The sequence below is a fragment of the Mixophyes fleayi genome, chromosome 4 (assembly GCF_038048845.1).
Source record: "Mixophyes fleayi isolate aMixFle1 chromosome 4, aMixFle1.hap1, whole genome shotgun sequence".
Lineage (NCBI taxonomy): Eukaryota > Metazoa > Chordata > Amphibia > Anura > Limnodynastidae > Mixophyes > Mixophyes fleayi.
In genome coordinates this window covers 92,622,514-92,640,927 of record NC_134405.1, presented here as the reverse complement: position 1 = coordinate 92,640,927, position 18,414 = coordinate 92,622,514, and the positions used below count along the sequence as shown (strand labels likewise).

At 37.4% G+C, this 18,414-nt stretch overlaps 1 protein-coding gene across 4 annotated transcripts in view; it reads left to right on the top strand.

The window, feature by feature from the left end:
• The window catches only part of NTRK3 (neurotrophic receptor tyrosine kinase 3), a 479,767-nt gene that overhangs the window by 423,739 nt on the left and 37,614 nt on the right, over positions 1-18,414 (top strand). For all 4 annotated transcript variants that reach the window (XM_075207753.1, XM_075207752.1, XM_075207751.1 and 1 more), the window contains one exon: positions 6,937-7,109. In XM_075207753.1, coding sequence (XP_075063854.1) covers positions 6,937-7,109 — 173 coding nt within the window. The remainder of the gene's footprint in view (positions 1-6,936; positions 7,110-18,414) is intronic.

Below are 18,414 nucleotides of genomic sequence, written 5' to 3'. Positions count from 1 at the left end.
TATTGTATGCAAAATCACTGCCAAGGACCGGGAAGTCTGCTAACACATCCCTGTCCGCTCCGTCTTTGAAAGCAAAGATCACTTAATTCAGCCTACTATTTCCAGGACCGAATGTGGCAGGGAAGGGTTGTTTTGCTGTAGTCAATATACAGTAAGGACGTGCCAAATTCAAGCGCACACAGCCAGGTCTTAATCAAGCTCAGGACATCCTAAAGTTACTTGTTTTTCAGCCGTATCTCTTGCTCCAGGTACAGGGCTAGTCTAAGTCCTGACCAGTAGTGATGATAATCTCATATGTATGTTAGAACATGTGTGTGCAGCCAGGAGCAACTGTAAACATGTATTTTATGTCAAGTAGACATTAAGAAAGAATATCCTACTAAATGTTTTTCATGAGTAAAAAAAATATATATATATTTTTTTTATCTCAGTGTTTGAACATTAGTGCCTTTATTATTACCAGGTGACATTAATTCTCTAACTATTATATTTTCTTGCGTATTCGTTTGAGAATTTATAATCAAGATAGGTATTGGACGTATCATGCAGTGTCAGTGTAGTAGAGCACAACAGACCTACACCTGCATTCAACAGCGCATGTATCTTGAGATCCGTACCTTGATGAATTTGGGAGTGCGCAAAGCCGAAATACCTGTGTTTATCACCAAACGCGGATTGTGCTCAGTATGTGTGCCTTGATGCATCAGGCCCAATATTGTCATAAGAAAATGGTTCTTAGCCCAACAGCTTACACTCTAATTAGGAAGGTTATTATACTAAATCTTAAAATGTGCTGATAGCATCATACATTTCATCTTTAAAGGATGAAACTGTATCATATATATGCTGAGGGCAAATACAATTCTATCATTTTTTTTCTTGTTTTTATATTTTTTTATTATAAAGTTTGAGTTATTTGAAGTCACTTACTTGACAGGACCAAATTTAGCAATAGGTATAATAGACTGAGAAGCTCAATTTATATCTTAGATTTGTTTTTCTACTGTCAGCAAAGGGATATGAACCGAGGGAAGCAGGAAATTGAATTTGTTTGCATTTATGATGTGACGGGATAGTGCCACTCCATTCTGCTCTGGGGCAGGCTGACAAGACTACAGAAAATTTGGTGTATATGGGGTGTGGCCTATAATGTAAATCCAGAACTTTTACAAAAAATATTGCATCGATCTTTTGAATGATGTTTATGGTAAGGTAAGTGGAGGGGCGCTCATCTGCATAGCAAATCATACAGAAACACCATGCCGAACATCTTATGATCTGTCAAAGAATGATTTGTTACATAGAGTTTAGGCCTCTCTTTTACGTCAAACTACTGTATATTTTAAGTCTCATGAGGCCTGATTCATTAAGGATCTTAACTTAAGAAACTTCTTATTTCAGTCTCCTGGACAAAACCATGTTACAATGCAAGGGGTGCAAACTAGTCTTCTGTTTTGCACATAAGTTAAATACTGACTGTTTTTTCATGTAGCACACAAATACTTGATAGCTTATTTGTGCACTGAAATTTAAAGTTGATATTTGTGTACTACATGAAAAAACATTCAGTATTTAACCTATGTGCAAAACAGAATACTAATTTGCACCCCTTACATTGTAACATGGATTTGTCCAGGAGACTGAAATAAGAAGTTTCTTAAGTTAAGATCCTTAATAAATCAGGTCTATGGTTCTTAAAAAAAATGAATATGTTATATATAGCACTAGCAACTGTAAGGCAAGTTGCATTCCAAAAATAATATTTTAACTGAATGAAACATTTCTTAGCAATTATCTTATGCATCAGAATAAAACTGCCGTTCATCTCTTGTTACTCCAAAGTAATAGCAGTCAACACATGAAGCACAACAAATGGCTTCTATTATTGTAAACAGAGGAGTGAAGCCTTGTGAGGAAGAAGCACCCGAGAGAGAGACTGTGACTGTTTCTATTCCAGTACAGCTTTGGAAACAGATGGCTGTGAATTCCGTGTAAAATACATAGAGCGAATTGTGACTCTAATCACATCCCTTCTCTAGCCTATGATCCAATTGACAGTGCTGTAACGTGTGCCGTGGGGGCCACCAGAGTCCCAGTATTTCCTTTTTGAGTGTGACTGACGACAAGGATTTGATGTTCTAAAGTTATTATTCATATCAGGGACTCTCAGATTAGCAATGCTGACTGATGTTTCCATCCTATCAATGCTCCTCTCTGTCTAATCAGTAACACACATAGTCCGCTGTGTAATAAGAACCGTCTTTATTTTGCATTTCACGGACTGCGCCCGGCTAGATCTGAATGGCACAGTGCTGTCATCAGGGTTCTCAGTTCTACTCAATGATTAATAATTAAAAGAAACTGCTTGCTAGTCAGCTTTCATACTTACAGCAGCAAATAGTATTGATCCTTTGTTTATTAAATTGCAAGCTTCACAGAGATACCATATTGGGAATGACACATTGAGAGTTGAAAAAAGACAGCAAAAAAATCAACTCTGCCATTTCCTGCTACTTCCCTGTCATTACACTTCCTGTTAGTTATTATAGTAAGTAAATCACAATTCCATAGCACATGTCACTGCTTTTACAACATGGTTTACTGGGCAGATACTGGAAGAGGCTCATTAGGGTACTGTAATCATGGTGATCACAATGGCCCTCATTGTCTGAGCCTCAGCCACAAGCATTACACTGTAAGATCTCTGAAGGTTCCCTCAACCACGCGTATAGGACATAACACAAACTACAACAACCCAGATAGATTAGTACACACACTGCCAGGAATTCACATTGATTGCAACATATAATAGTTGTCACTGAATCACTTGTCAGAGAATTGTCTGAATGTGGCAGACTGGTCATGCATTCTGCTGTCGCTTTAGGCTTAGGGTTCTTTCGTTGTGGGATGGCTTACCTCATTTGTAGGTTTCCTCTAGGTGCACTGGTTTCTGCTCATAGAACATACTGCTAGTTCAGGTGGCTTCTGACTAATTTGCTCCTAATGTGTATGTGTTTTCCTGTGGCAGAGAAATGAAGCTGTAAATTCCAATGGGTCGGGGGCCAGTGTGTTTGAGTAATGTTTTCTGATTGTGCAGCCCTACTGAATACGTTGGGATTATTTAAATAAAGAATAATAATAATGAACATGCCATAAGAGAATGGAACCAAGTTAGTAAAAAAAAACTTGTGAATTCACTTTTAATCTTGTATGCTACAAATTATTGCCCATAATATGACTGGGCGTCTACTGTTGGTTTTATATTTTGTATATGTGGTAGGTTGGCATTGAAATAATATATATTTAGTGGAGTGTGGGCATCTGATGAGGATGTTCCAGATTACAATTTATGTGACGACAAAACTATTGGTCTGTACAGGTAGCTTCTCCATTGACTGATTATGTGAATGTAGGAGTTGTGAGAAAACATTAATATATTTTTTAAATTTCAATATTTTTGTCATTTTCATTAATAAAAAAATAGTCAATTTAAAGGCAACAGTGATATTATCTGATAGCACTTACAGCTAGCTTCAACATGTATCATTGTATGATAATTATTCTAAATAACAAAGGGTCTCAATAAAAACTATAAGAAAGAGGGGAGACTGTAAGCAATTAATATCCCAGCCAATCAGCTTTCATTTGAAGAACTGTGCAATCTTTCGCATTATGAAACAAATCACAGGGCTAAAATAACTTAAGCATCCACCTATTGTGGTTTCCTAATGTATCACAAGTCAGGCTGAGTACATACGAGCAGACAAATAACACAGGTGAGCTGTATAGCTGTTTCAAATGTTTAATCGGAGACAGTGGTTGACTTACCACAATTGTAGCTCCTGCATTGCTGTGGCACAGAGAGAAAAAAAAATCACTTTACTTTTCAGCATTGCCCTTTTGCATAACGTTGCCGAACAGTTTTTCCACTGCAGATAAACGGCACAGCTGAACATTTTTAATATACCGTTGTTTTTTTCCATCTGACCTCTAAAACTTACATTTGTACCATACACATGATTTAAAAAGCATCTTTAACCAGTAGAAACGCCAGCTACCCTGTTGCAGTGCATAAGACTCCAAGGCCCTGAAGCAATAAGTTTGTAAAGAAATCAACTCCCTTTATGTAGTCTTGACAGATTTAGAGCTGGGATTAAAAATGTACTTTCACAGATCATGATCCAAATCAGCATAAAACTACATGAAAATATGATACTTAGTGAAGTGTGGGTTTCTGGCATATCATAGACTTTTATGGAAATAAAAAGCAATTCCAAGAAGAATACAAACTGCCAAATAAGGCTCAGAGAGTCGATGGGTTTTAAGATTATGAATACAATAAATCTGCATCGTACTCTTCTGAGAGTCTATATCTCCAGGCCAGGATGGCGCTTACGCTAGACATGTTTTAAATTCCAGGATAGCACAGGTCTGTATCTCAGCTATCGCATAACAAATCATGTCTTAATTGAAGAGAAAAACAATGATGAGAATTTTAGTTATGTTAGATGTTATGCTGTATAAGAATATTTGTAGAAAACAATTAATTAAATAAAAACTGATGCGTTCTAACACAGTTAAAGGGATATTCCTAAATGTATAAATTATCTATAGCTGCTAAGCACTACAGAAACATACAACAATAAAAATATCATAAGTGTATAGAAATATATGCAAATCCTCCACATAAAATCACTCTCTGACTTCTCTTTGCCTCCCTGATTCCCCCTCTTTTTATAAAGCACAAAATAAAAAGAAGCACCTTGTATATTTATATTTCATTGTTTATTATGTTGGATGTTCTTTTCATGTTGTTTCCTTTTCAAGTAAAGAGTTCAAATAAAAAAACAAATCTACCCTCACAATACAAAATAACAACAAATAAAACACAATTGAAAAAGTAAAAAACATGCATGTTCCTGCTCTAGCTAACTCCCAGTGTTTCAAGCCATTAAAAGACACTGCCTTTGTATCCCTACTGTGAAGTTAAAGGGCCATTATTACATTGTCTTGTGCTTTCCTCTAGGCTGAAGTGTTTTCATCTCTTATTATGATGTTAGGATTTGCACATTAGTGCTAATTATTTTTTTGCTGTCTTCAGGTGAAGAACAAATCATATATTAAAGGATAATTCTACCCTTTGGGTGAAAAATGTGGAAGGTTAACTAGAGCAATGTGATGACAGAAGAAGGAGTCAGGGGCAACCTATGGGCAACATAGCCATCTGTGTGGCCTACTCCAAATTGAATGCCCTTTAGTAAAGGGAACGAGTTGTTTTGAGCTTATTTCTTACATTTTCATGCAAATGGTTTAATTCTCCCTACTAAATTGTCTATAAACTATTAAATTGTGTACTAAATATTTTAGTTGAACTGTATCAACTGAGTTTGAAAGGAAAGTAGTCTGAGATAAAACTACTTTTATTTTTATGTATAGTTGAGCAAACATTACTATATTTTAGCGCTGCACAGAAAATGTGACTATGAATTCCAAGGCGAAGAAAACTCAGTAAATGTGTTTAGATACATTATTAAGTTTTGATTGGATTATTGAGATTAGTTATCAGCTTTTTGTAGTCTGATATAAGAACAATACAATAATCTGGAAACATTGCTTTCAACCCTATGTAATAACCTGCTTAGCCACATCAAAGTGTTTCTAACTTCCCTCATTTATATAACTCTAGCAAAAGATGGACTCTAGCTGCACCAGCTCTTACAAATAATACTGTAAAGACACTTAAGGTGGCCACATCCACAAGTCTATGAATTTTAGTTGGAAGATCGATTCACAGTCAATCTTTTCATTGAACAATTTGTACACAGACAGAACAATCTAAATCTGATTTTTGATATAGTGAGAATGAGCGGAAAAGAGATCTTTAGATTACTACTGTTTTATCCGCACTCACACTTTGTGATACAATTGTTCTGAAGCACTTGGTGATCAAAAGGTTTAAACTTGAACAATCATATCTCTCAACAGTTATTTCAATTAAGATCTTAGTGATAATTGTAAGATCTAATGTGATACGATTGCCCGGTGAGGAAAAATTGTTGTGTGTGTTTGAGCACCATTAGGATGTATTATAGGTGTCTGTACTGTTATCGAAACTATATTCATGCAAGGACACTGATCAAACTCCATTGTACTTCTCAACACTGCAGAAACTACCTATCCATGCAGTTAGCCCACACAACCCAGCTCTAAAACCACCCAACTCTAATCCTGAAACCAACCAATCACAGCCCCACAGCACCCAATCCCGCTCGACTCATCATCATCATCATCACCATTTATTTATATAGCGCCACCGATTCCACAGCGCTGCACAGAGAACTCACTCACATCAGTCCCTGCCCCATTGGAGTTTACAGTCTAAATTCTCTAACATACACACACAGACAGACAGACAGTAAGAGACTAGGGTCAATTTTGATAGCAGCCAATTAACCTACAAGTATGTTTTTGGAGTGTGGGAGGAAATCGGAGCACCCGGAGGAAACCCACGCAAACACGGGGAGAACATACAAACTCCATACAGTTAAGGCCATGGTTGGGAATTGAACTCATGACCCCAGTGCTGTGAGGCAGAAGTGTTAACCACTGAGCCACCGTGCTGCCCATCATCATCATCATTATCATCTATTTATATGGCGCCACAAATTCCACCACTAATTAGAACCACTAATTCTGACTCCACCAACCATGACCTCAATTTAGTGAGACCAAACTCAAAATCAACATGACCCACAGACACTGAAAATCATTTGACGTCTTCTTCATAAAACTGGTCACTCCGAGACTGGGCCTTAAAAAATGCTACATGTTTGTTTGACACATGAGACGCAAGTTGTAAATTAATGAATAAATCTGCCCCTTAAATTGCAAATTTGTTTTTTTATGGACTATTGTGCTTATTTTATTATCTTTAAGGCCTTGAAGGACCCTACGCTGGCTGCCCGCAAAGACTTCCAAAGGGAGGCAGAACTCCTCACAAACCTACAACATGACCACATTGTCAAGTTCTATGGTGTGTGCGGTGATGGAGACCCACTTATCATGGTGTTTGAATATATGAAGCATGGAGATCTAAACAAGTTTCTCAGGTACGTTCTGTTACGCTGTTTAAGAAAAATGTACTCAGTTATAAATTACTTTGTAAAATATAGGCCTGTGTCTGAAAAAAAAATGAACACACCTTAGACTTAAAATTAAATTGTTCTATATATACAAATAGCAATAGAAGACCTCTAAGCAAACTCTAGGATATGAGCGAAGTATAAGTTAATGTAATCTTCTACTTTGGTTCTGAGGGACCAGCACTCCCAAACTACCGAAACTGACACTCTCAAGTTTAACTTAATGCTACAGTCCACAAGAAAAATAAACAAGGAGTCAAAATCGCAATGGGGTACATAAGAAAATTTAAATGGGATGTAATTTAGCATTTTACTATTATTGTAAAAAAAAACAGTACTTACCTATAATACTTCATTTGGAGATCAGATTCTACATTGCCTTTAGGAACTTATCTGGAAAGTTAAACTAATGTTGGGTAGCTGCCATGACCTGGAGTTATGCAGCTCTGAGGCCTCTCCACATATCCTGGCATGCGTAGAGTGGAGCATAGTGCAGATGCCAGCTCAATGTCGATGACAGAGGCCTGGGTGGAGCTTTTATTTTCCATGAACTCAACAGCAATACCGCCCCATCTAAAAATTGTTGGTATGAGCAATCCTTTAGAGATTCCTTATGAGATTAATAATCTAAAATGAAATAGCACAAATAATAATGTAGCCACAATAGTAATAATGTGGATGAGTATAATACATTCTCCCCAAGATTGCAGACACCTAGCAGAATATTAAAACAGCACTGAACAGATAATTAATAAGGTTTTGGAATTACTCGCTTTGATGGTATTCTCCTATTACATAGAAATCTTGTTTATCATGTTTTTAAACTTGTTATGGAGAGGTACTTATCTCTTCAAATAATTATGAATGTTCCTTGCTGGTATTTAACAAATTGGACCCTTGATATTTTCCTTGTTTTGAATGATAAGCACATACGTAATTGCACAAGAAGCTGTAACTTTACAACACGGCTCTGCGGTTTTCACTTCATTTGTAAATATTTTAATTTGCAAGCTTTTTTTTTCTTATTAATGAAGTCTGTTTCTTAATAATAATAATAATAATAATAATAATATAACCCTCTTTCATATCTAACAGAGTGATAAATCCCCGACTGCCTCAAATAAAACTTTGTCATTAAAAAGTCTATCTGTTAGGAAATAGTAGCGATATTTACTAGAATGTTACTTACAGGTGTGGTTTTCAGGGGATCATGCAGGGATGACAAACCCAGCACCAATTTCAAATAATCACCTTGGGCCTGATTCATTAAGGATCTTAACTTAAGAAACGTCTTATTTCAGTCTCCTGGACAAAACCATGTTACAATGCAAGGGGTGCAAATTAGTATTCTGTTTTGCACATAAGTTAAATACTGACTGTTTTTTCATGTAGCACACAAATACTTGATAGCTTATTTGTACACTGAAATTTAAAGTTGATATTTGTGTGCTACATGAAAAAACAGTCAGTATTTAACTTATGTGCAAAACAGAATACTAATTTGCACCCCTTGCATTGTAACATGGTTTTGTCCAGGAGACTGAAATAAGACGTTTCTTAAGTTAAGATCCTTAATGAATCAGGCCCCTTGAGACCAAAGTTAATACCATCAAAGAGACTGAGCCTAGCACCTATCATAAACACCCTGCTTTCTGTGGTGCCACAGAAACAAAAATGGAATATGGTACTATTTCACAATTTATCATGAAGTCCCCCATGCATGTTTTCAGGGCTGCTCTTTATTGACACAGTCCATACATTTTTCAGTTCTCAGTATAGCTTGGTTGTGAGTTTTGTTTTGCAAGTGATACAGTTGAATAAGTTTAAGAGGTACCAGAAACTGTGAAAATCAGGACTGAGGTGGGTGTCAGACCTGAGTGCCCAGATAATATTCAATTGCAGTTGCATTTCTGACTATTCAAATAAGAGCCACAGCTCACTGTTTGTAAAAACTACTATGCTCAGCCAAAATAACCCAAAGTCTTGCGGTTTTTCTTATTCAGCAGCTGGCTTCTGGGGTAAAAATGATCCCTTGCCATTGGCTACTGCCACCATCCAATGGAAAATCAGTAAAATGCATTGGATTTCATTTTACTAAGATGTCCTGATGCATACAAAATAACAAATGCATTAAGAGAACTGTATATCATAAGGGCTTTACAATAGCAAACTAGCATGGTGTAAAACAATAATCACACGCAGCATAAGCCTCTCATTCCATTATTTATTGAAAGAATCAAAAGACAGCGAGAGACATTTATGAAAATAGGAACAAAGGAAAAATATGATTGCCCATAGTAACCAAAGACAGAATCTAGTTATTTGCCACTGGTATCAAAACCCTTTTCTATGCACCAGTTTCATGTGCTCAGTATCTACAAAAAAAGGATAAAATTGACTGCAGGAAATTTGCAATGTTTCATTTTCGTACTTTAATGGATAGGAGCATTGTCTGTTACAGTTTTAGTTGCAGAGGTACTTAAATTGGTTTCGATGTGCATGGATTCTCAACATTATTTTTATACACCAGGCAGAAAGAATACTTATGAAGCAGACAGTGCCTTTGTAGTGAATTATCTCAAACATGTGTTATATTTAATGAATAATAACATCCATGCCATTATTTCAAAGGATGACGCGTGGAATGCAAAACCTGTCCAAATATATTGGGCACCATCAGGATTTGGGCTGTCATTAAGCCTGTGAATTAAGTCTTTCTGGCTGAGAGAGCTAAAGTTTTTACGCTGCAGCAATAACTGGTAGTGAATATTTCAATGTACTCGAGTCTAGGGAGGTTCAGAGATTCTAAGCAGTAGATAAATGACTTTTAGTTTAGTCACTTTTTCTCTTTTGTGTCTGTGTTTCTTTGTATACTATGGTATGACTTTAAGGTCAGTGTTGATCTGATCAGCTTCTATTTGGGTCATCTCACTTGTAGCTACTCACTATGAAGTCAGGAGGGCAATAATCCGTTACAAAACAAAATAATCTTCTGACAATTGCTTTCCCTTTTTCATTCCCATTCACTTGTCAGTGTGCACGTTAATAATTTTTGAATGAAGCGTACTAATTAACGTTAATGTACCATAAATATTCTTTATAATATACTGCATCTGAAAGAATTGAAATGCAACTAGTGTTGGCATGTCAGCATGTTAGAATTGAGCACATATGAAATACACAAGATACCTGGCTGTATTGAAATTAAAAGTCCTCTTTTGAGTACTTATTTATTTATTAATGTAGGTTTAATGTAAGTACCTGCCTAACAAAAGTGAATTTATCCTTTAAATGAGAAGTCCACATATTGGGCCTGATTTATTTTCGGACCAATGTACATTTGCATATCGTATCTTGGACTAAAGTAGACCATGTACGGTAAGGACCTCATTTAGAGTCGGACGCAAAGTCAGTTTTAGGCGCATCAACCAAAAAAACACTATCACGCATGTGCAGCAAGCACCATATCCGCCTGCATCTTGGACGCAATTTACATTTGCGACAGCTTGCGGCTCACTAGGAGAGAAAGGGCGGAAAGCGGAATTGTGAAGGCGTGACCATGTAAGTAAATCCTAGACGCAGTGAGGCGCAGACGCCACACACATCAAAAAATGGCTAAAATTGTGCTGCAGGAATTAGGTGGCACAAGCGTTAGCTAGCTGCAGGAACTGCTCGCAGCTTGGTAGGTTACTACGAGTGGGACGTGACTGGGGTTGCATGCTACTGGTTATACCCTACCAAGCTGCAGCACACTCCCACTCCTACATGTCTTAGATGGACTTTGCGTCCTACTCTAAATGAGGTCCTAAGTGCGCTCCAACACAGATGAAACCGATTCAAGTCCTGGGTTGCTTGGTTTCACTTATATCATATGCACCCACCACATGTAGGTGCAAATGCTGACTGATAGTGATGACCCCCTCATGTATGTGTACCACAGGCTAGCACAGAACATGTGTATGCAAGTAATATAGACAATAAAAATGTATTGTATGCACAGTAAGCATTGCAAGCATCTTTATTTATGTACTTAATGTGAAAAAAGAAAAATATATGTTTTTTAAATAAATTTTTCTATAAATGATTATACTGAGTTGTTTAGAAATACAAGTTCTGACATGACCTTTTATTGTACATATGCATGTGCGTTTATTGCAACCTGTGATATGTGTTTATGTACGGCAAGTAATGTTTAATCAGTGCCTACTTCCACTGGGATTCAAATAGAAACATATCTTGAGATCCACTTGGATTTGAATACGGTCAGAGCAACATTCAAGTTCTTTGCTCCTTTTTCAAACGCAACTTACGTGCGGTCTTGAATCAGGTCTATTGTCTGCTCTTCCACCCAGGTAGCAGAAGGGATATTGCCAATGTGGCTTGTCCAGTAAGCTGTGTCTACAACTTTCATCTGCTGAGATTTACATTTCACTCCAAGCTCATGGCACTGCAGGACCCAGCGGGAGTAAGTTTCCCCCAAATTGTGGCCACAGTCCTTTGAAGAAGTGGGTTGATTCAAAAACATGTGAAAACAAATAATGGATATCGCCTTTCATTTAGACATATTTCCATGTCTGCAGATGCTGCTGTACAAGCATTCAGCATGTATTTGAACTGAATGCAATGCCAAAAAGTAATACGTGTATTTATGTTGTCTTACTTTTAAAGTTGGATACAACAATATGCAGATTTTCTTTACTTGAAAATTTAAATTTGTTCCACTTATTTCAACTTCACGAACGTATTTTCTGTATAGTGGAATAAGTGTAGTAAATTGTAAAACACTTTACTGGTCTCTTTACCATACAATCGCTTTAACACCGGGCTTCTCTTCGTGTTGGTCTCTTAAACCATGGGAATTAATTTACAATGTATGGAATGGTTTAACTGTTCTCAGGCTCCGTAGTGTGACTGAGTGATTGACAGTCCTAGCTCTTAATCTGCTAATAATACCTGGAGGATGAGCTAGCACAATTTAAACTGGCCTGATTGCTCCAAATCATCTCCCTTGGCAATAGATAACAACAGGAATAGTAGAATTGGCCATTACAGCGATAGATCCCACCTCTTCCTTAAAGCCTACCAACCATCCGCATAACCCCTTCATCTCCTCCACTCGCTCTCTCCCTTGCCTCATCTGGCTCCCCTTGTGCCTGTTCTGTTTTCCCTCCCTTAGGATGTAAGCTCATTTGAGCAGGGCCCTCTTTCCTCCTGTCTCCTCACCTGTTCTTCTGCTCCGTGTTTATTGCTTTAACCTGCCTGGAGCTCCTGAAGTACTGGTATCTCTGTTTATTGTTTTGTACTGTTTCACCCTGTATAGTGTACTGTTTGTATGGTGTACGGCGCTGCGGAAATCTTGTGGCGCCTAACAAATAAAGGATAATAATAATAATAATCAGCACCTATGATTGAAAAAAAAATGTTAAGGCAGGTAAAGGCTATTTTTGTTTATTATGCTTGCTCTATTACGTAGATAATACGTTTTTAACGTTAGCACAGGTGGAGTTAGTCTTTAAATACAAGCATATTTTTTTCAGTCCTCCACAGCATGCACTGTAATATCATTACAATTTTCATGTACAGTGTGTTCTGTCAGTTTCCTCTCACATCTTTCGTTTTACATGGAATATTTCCCTCAGCTTTTGACATTGCTGGCTGAAAATGCCTACTTTCAGTTGTGGACAGTGGCTGGGACCTTGTGAAGCATCGTCCCAGGAGACCTCCGAGGCATTTAATCACCAACATGGTCGACAGTTTAAAATTAAAATTACTTCCCTGCTGCATCGGTCACCTTTATTGTTCAATGTTTTCTCCACAAGGCACAATGAACTGCAATAAAACCTCTGGAACTTTATTTATGACGCTGTTCCAAGAGAAGCTGGTTATAAAGTGAGCTTCTCCCATTTTACTGCTTTTCCAATTTTTATTGAAAGTCACAATTAAACTCGGACAAATTCATTTTATAGTCTTTTAAGAGGCCACCATCTCCTCTCTTGGAAAAAAGACACAGAGTTGTTAAATGCTGTAATAGTCATTTTGAGCAGAATAATGGAGCAAAACCATAGAAAATACTCAGCTTGACCCTTTACGTGGTTGGACTTAAACACAGATTTTCTGTTTATGTTACAAGGAAACAGGCTATATCTCTAAGGTTTATGTGCAACTGCTGAGTTCATTTAAATTGGAGTATCTGATTGGGAAACTGCTACACACAGCAGCTCCTGTTCATATTCTACCTGTGTTTGTTAACATGTCAATAAAGATTTAAGTAGCTAACCCAGTCACTAGTACATGTCACAATATATTTAGCTGAGACTCACTATTGCTAGATATATAAATGGATGCTGTGGTATAGGTTCTGTTATATTGCTTTGAAAGTGGTAAATTGTTAAGCATTATCTGATGGCAAACATACTGTTAAATGTATCATTAAAGCAACAATCCCATGAAAAAATAATTTAATATTTTCCTTTTTTGACACTCAAGTTGCTATTAATGATTTATTATACTGGACTACCATGGCAAGCACATTCACATAGCAACCACAGTCATATAACAACCACAGTCACATGTCACATGCTTTAAGCTGCAAAAACAATGTTAAAGAAAAACTAGCATAAAGGGGGTGTCCTTCTTCACATTCTTTGATTGGTTTGTAAGTGTCCTCCTGCTGTTTTTACAAAATACATTGATTTATATTTCTGGCTTACTCGTGTGGTTTTCAGCCTTGTCTTTATATAAGGCATTTGATTGAGATGTTTATTTGTGTTACTGCTGAACATGATACAGATCTCATCAGATAATGTATGCGATAGAGAAAGCACAGTCTTGAGCCAGGGTCATGTAAATAAATGAGTCTGCCTGATGACATAAATACATGGCTAAAAGACACTGAATGAAGATAGATTACATAAAGTATTTAGTAGAAGTTGCAGGATGGTTCATTGAAGTCAATTAATTAAATTCATTTTTATCAACTTGTTGATGGAATTAGCTGTTGAAAAGAGGACCTTTAGTCTCAAGTCATCCACTAGGGTAGGAGTCCATAAAATATACTAGTTATAAGACCCTGGGATGAGGAGAGAGACTCTGGCAATTTTTTGTCTCAGCCTCTGAGAAAGGGCTTTATAGCCAGCAGTAAGAAGAGACGTGGCTCCTACTCAAAAAGATGATTTACAATAGTGTACTTATGAGATGACATGACCTGAACGCTACTAACTTGTGGTAAGCTACCCATAAATATTTTCCTTTGAATGGAGGGGCTCCATTATAAACTAACTTGGCTAAGGAACTTACATAAGGAGACTGATTCATGGAATTTCATTGCTGAGCCTTTGAGGAAGGAAGACATTTCTACAGCCAGCAAGTAGCAGAGCTAGTCGGTCCTATTCAAATAAACCTCTATAATACATTTCCCAGACTTTTAAGGGGGTCATCTTTAGTTTTACCACCTTGTTGAGGAATCATTATCTACAATTAGGATTAGACCCTATGGAGTAAGGCATTACCTTAGTGCTGCGTAGAGGGCTGCAATAATTTCTTTACATATTTAAAGATATTGGAGCTGATACTAATTTAATCATCACCGCCGCTGTATCAGCACCGCCGCGGACGCTTCTTTGACAGTGCCTCGGCTGCTGTATAGGACAGTGCCGCTATGGTGGCCACATAGTTAGCGCAGGGGGGGTTCTGGAGACTCAGAAACCCCCCCTGCGTGCGCCACTGAGGGCTGTGTAACATTATTACTGGGGAGTCCATGCTGTGGGTTTCCCTGTTAAAGTGTCACCATCCAGAGACAGGCTGAGCTAAGGATGGGGTGGGGGGCATCTGCCCCCCGGGTCGGTCCCATAGGGGCCTACCTTGTCCTGGGCCACCTTTAAAATGCTCCTAATAGGCTGCTGAATCGAGTCTTACCCTCCCCCGGACTAAAATTTGCCAGCCCTCCATGTCACCACCCCAGCCTTTCATAGCTTAGTGCTGTTTGCAGTTTTTTCAGGTAGGGAACCCTTTTACATTTCCCTGATTTTTCCTCTACCAGCCCAGTCTACGAGCGCTGGTAATAGACTGGGCTACCAGCGCTAGAACACTTTAGAGAGGGAGTTTAAATAGCTACATTTAAATCCTGTCTTCACCATCAAGGTGATAATGTTGATTGGCGTATGATCAAGCTTTACATATCCACGTGCATTTATATGCCGAGTCAGCATATATACATACATGGTGTGTTTTTGTGTGAACGCAATTTCCGTCCGTAATTTTTTTTATTGATGCAAATGGATCCATCTCAGCATCAGGCCCGTTGCACGCAGACCTTTTCAAGATATTTCTTGTCAAGACTGACATTTTGTATAGAATCTAAGGTAATAAAATATATCAAATAGATGACAATATCTGTAATTCACTCTGCTGGAAAAAAAATATGTAACCGTCTTGCCCCTAAACAGAATCATATCATTCAAAGCACATAATTCCCTGCCCTTGGATATGAAATATCTTAAGGCCTGAAATAAAACATGTATTTCTGAATTTCTTCAAAGTTATGATTTCCATATGACAGATTAAATCTCCATATTTATGAAGGGTTTTTAGAATCACTTCACGCTTATGCTCACTTTGCAGCACCTGGCGATGGCAATGCATGTATACTGTAGACATATTTAATGTATGAAATATGAATCGGCATACAAAAGAATTTCCTCCCTGAAAAGTATAAAGTAAAACTATGTTGTAGGTCTGGGTGTTTTATGATACAAGTTAAGATGAAATACTGTCTTTCATCTCACTTTTTCCCATATAAATATGTCTAATACAGAAATGTTAAACATTTTATGTGGATAATTCTACAGGCTAATACACAGAATACGTGTTTTAAGAATGCAGTGAACATTTTTACAAGAGCATATTTAATGATGAAATATATATATAAAAAGATTCTCCTTAGTAGTTGAAAACTTAAAAGAAATGTACGTCTTGAACAAATAAATGCATTTTAATTAATTCTACTTGAAAATCTCCCTAATGAAAAAAGTAATTACATTGGATGTCAGTCATGGTACAAGGTCCTGATTATCCAATAGGCTGACTAGGCTTTAGCCTAGGGCACTAAGTTTTATTTTGGGGGGTGGAAGAGGTACAAAATGTTTGGGGGTGCAAAATTGTGTCGGGGAGAAGTATAAACTGAAATAAATTTTAAAATATTAGAGAATATTTTTTCTCCAAAGTAAAAAGAAAACATGAAAGAATAATGTAAGGTTTTAATCTTGACATTGGAGGCTGTAAATGAGTCATCCTTGGATAGGCTCTTGAGGATAAAGGATAAGTGAATAGGAGAGACAAGGGTGGTTACAGGCACAGGCGTGAGAGTCCCCTCCACCTTCACATCTTCACTCTCAGTAGCACTCGTTCATGTCTCCGGTTTGTTATTTGCAGTTCTGATTTTAAGGAAATTGAAAGTGAGTGACATAGATTTCTGATTAAACTTAACTTGCACTTGCATCCTCATAGACAGAGGTGGATCAGGGGCGTGCAAATTACGTCTGTAAGGGTGTGCACTACAATAAGTAACCAGTAACAGTGTTGGCTGGGCTGTGACTGGTTTCACATTATGATAAGGCGAAACTATGCTGCGAGCCTCCCTGTTATATTGTGCTACCAGCCCAACTTGGCATAGCTGGTGCTAGTTGCCACTATTCCAGGGAGGTCCCATGTTCAATGTCCCCAGCTCAGACTACAGACTATAACACTGTTTAACACTGGTGTTAGTTACTTATTTTAGGAATGGTTGGTATATATATATATATATATATATATATATATATATATACTCAGAGCATATCTTGATGCATCCAGATGTTTACATTTTCATGTGCAGGGATGACACTATGGCTGTTACAGTGGGTGCGACAGCTATGGTGATGTCTGGAGGTGAGGGATGCCCAGAGATGCCTGTTCACCTGTTTGTCAGCCCTTGCTCTGCTTTTCTAAGATCTTCTACACGGGGGAGGGGTGGCATCACCAGGCCCCTCACCAAAATGATACTGTCGGTCCCAGCAATTGCACATTATGCTCCTGGATAACTCAATTTACACACATAAGGCCAGAATTTGCGGCTTACTGTACATGAGGCCCTAAAGCTGAACTTTAGCCAATATGTTCAGATATATAATAATTATGGTGGAAGCTTTAGTTCTTTAGACTTACAACTCTAAAATTAATATGAGCCAAGTTTCGCACCTGGAAATTAAGATTGTAACAAATTAAATAGATAACACATCCATTCATCATCTCTAGTATAGCTTAATTGCATTTGTGATGCTTATTGTTTTCTTTTTTTTATAACAGAACATAATGGAAACTTTTTTGTGTTCAGCATTTTATACTGAGATGTGAGTTTTGCAATAAAAAAAATCACTTGTGGAATATAGTTTACGGTACCAGATTGTGTTGTTAGTAAAGCACAGTTGCTTTTAATTTCAGGTACAGTCCCAGGCACTAAAGATTTATCCCTGAACAAGTGCCTATTTATCAGTGCTAACTGCTCAAAGATGTTTTTCTTTTTCTGTACTATCATTTATTCTTATTTTCCAGAGAGCTAGAGATAGATAAGTTGATTTAACCAATTCTGAAATTTGATTGAATTTAAAGCTTTCCCAAATTAATTTTCAATTAAACTTAAATGTAATTATTTTTTAATTAAATTTAATTAAATTTGAGATTCACCCAAAATTCTCTGAATAATTTATGCCCACTTAAGAATCCAACCAATCACAGTACATGGAACTTACAGAAGTCAAGCAGCAAGCATTAACAAACTTCATATGTCTATTGTCTTATAAAAGAATGTTATAGCCCCACAGATACTCATTCTACCTTGATTGTTCTAAGTAGCTCTGGGTGAACCGGTTAGGTGCAGCGGTGCAAGGCCATTTGCAGACATTGCCTTGGTTTGTAAATGAGTATTGAAGTCCAATAGATTTGTGTAGGCTTTTTTTGCATTGGACAAAACTTCTATATATTTATATCCCCCTTTTTATTACAGTAGAGTAACAAATGCAAAACCCAATGGGTCTGTTTCATTAAGGCGTGTAAAAAGCGATTTTGTGCTTATAATCCACACAATTACTCTGCGCCTGCCTGAAACCGGACTATACACCACAGAATACAGTCACATTCAATTAAACTTCAAGCACAAAGGTCACATACTACAGTCTACGATTTCAGGATGGGAACAGAGCGGGGAAGGGGCGTGTATGTACAGTAAGGGCATGTCAGT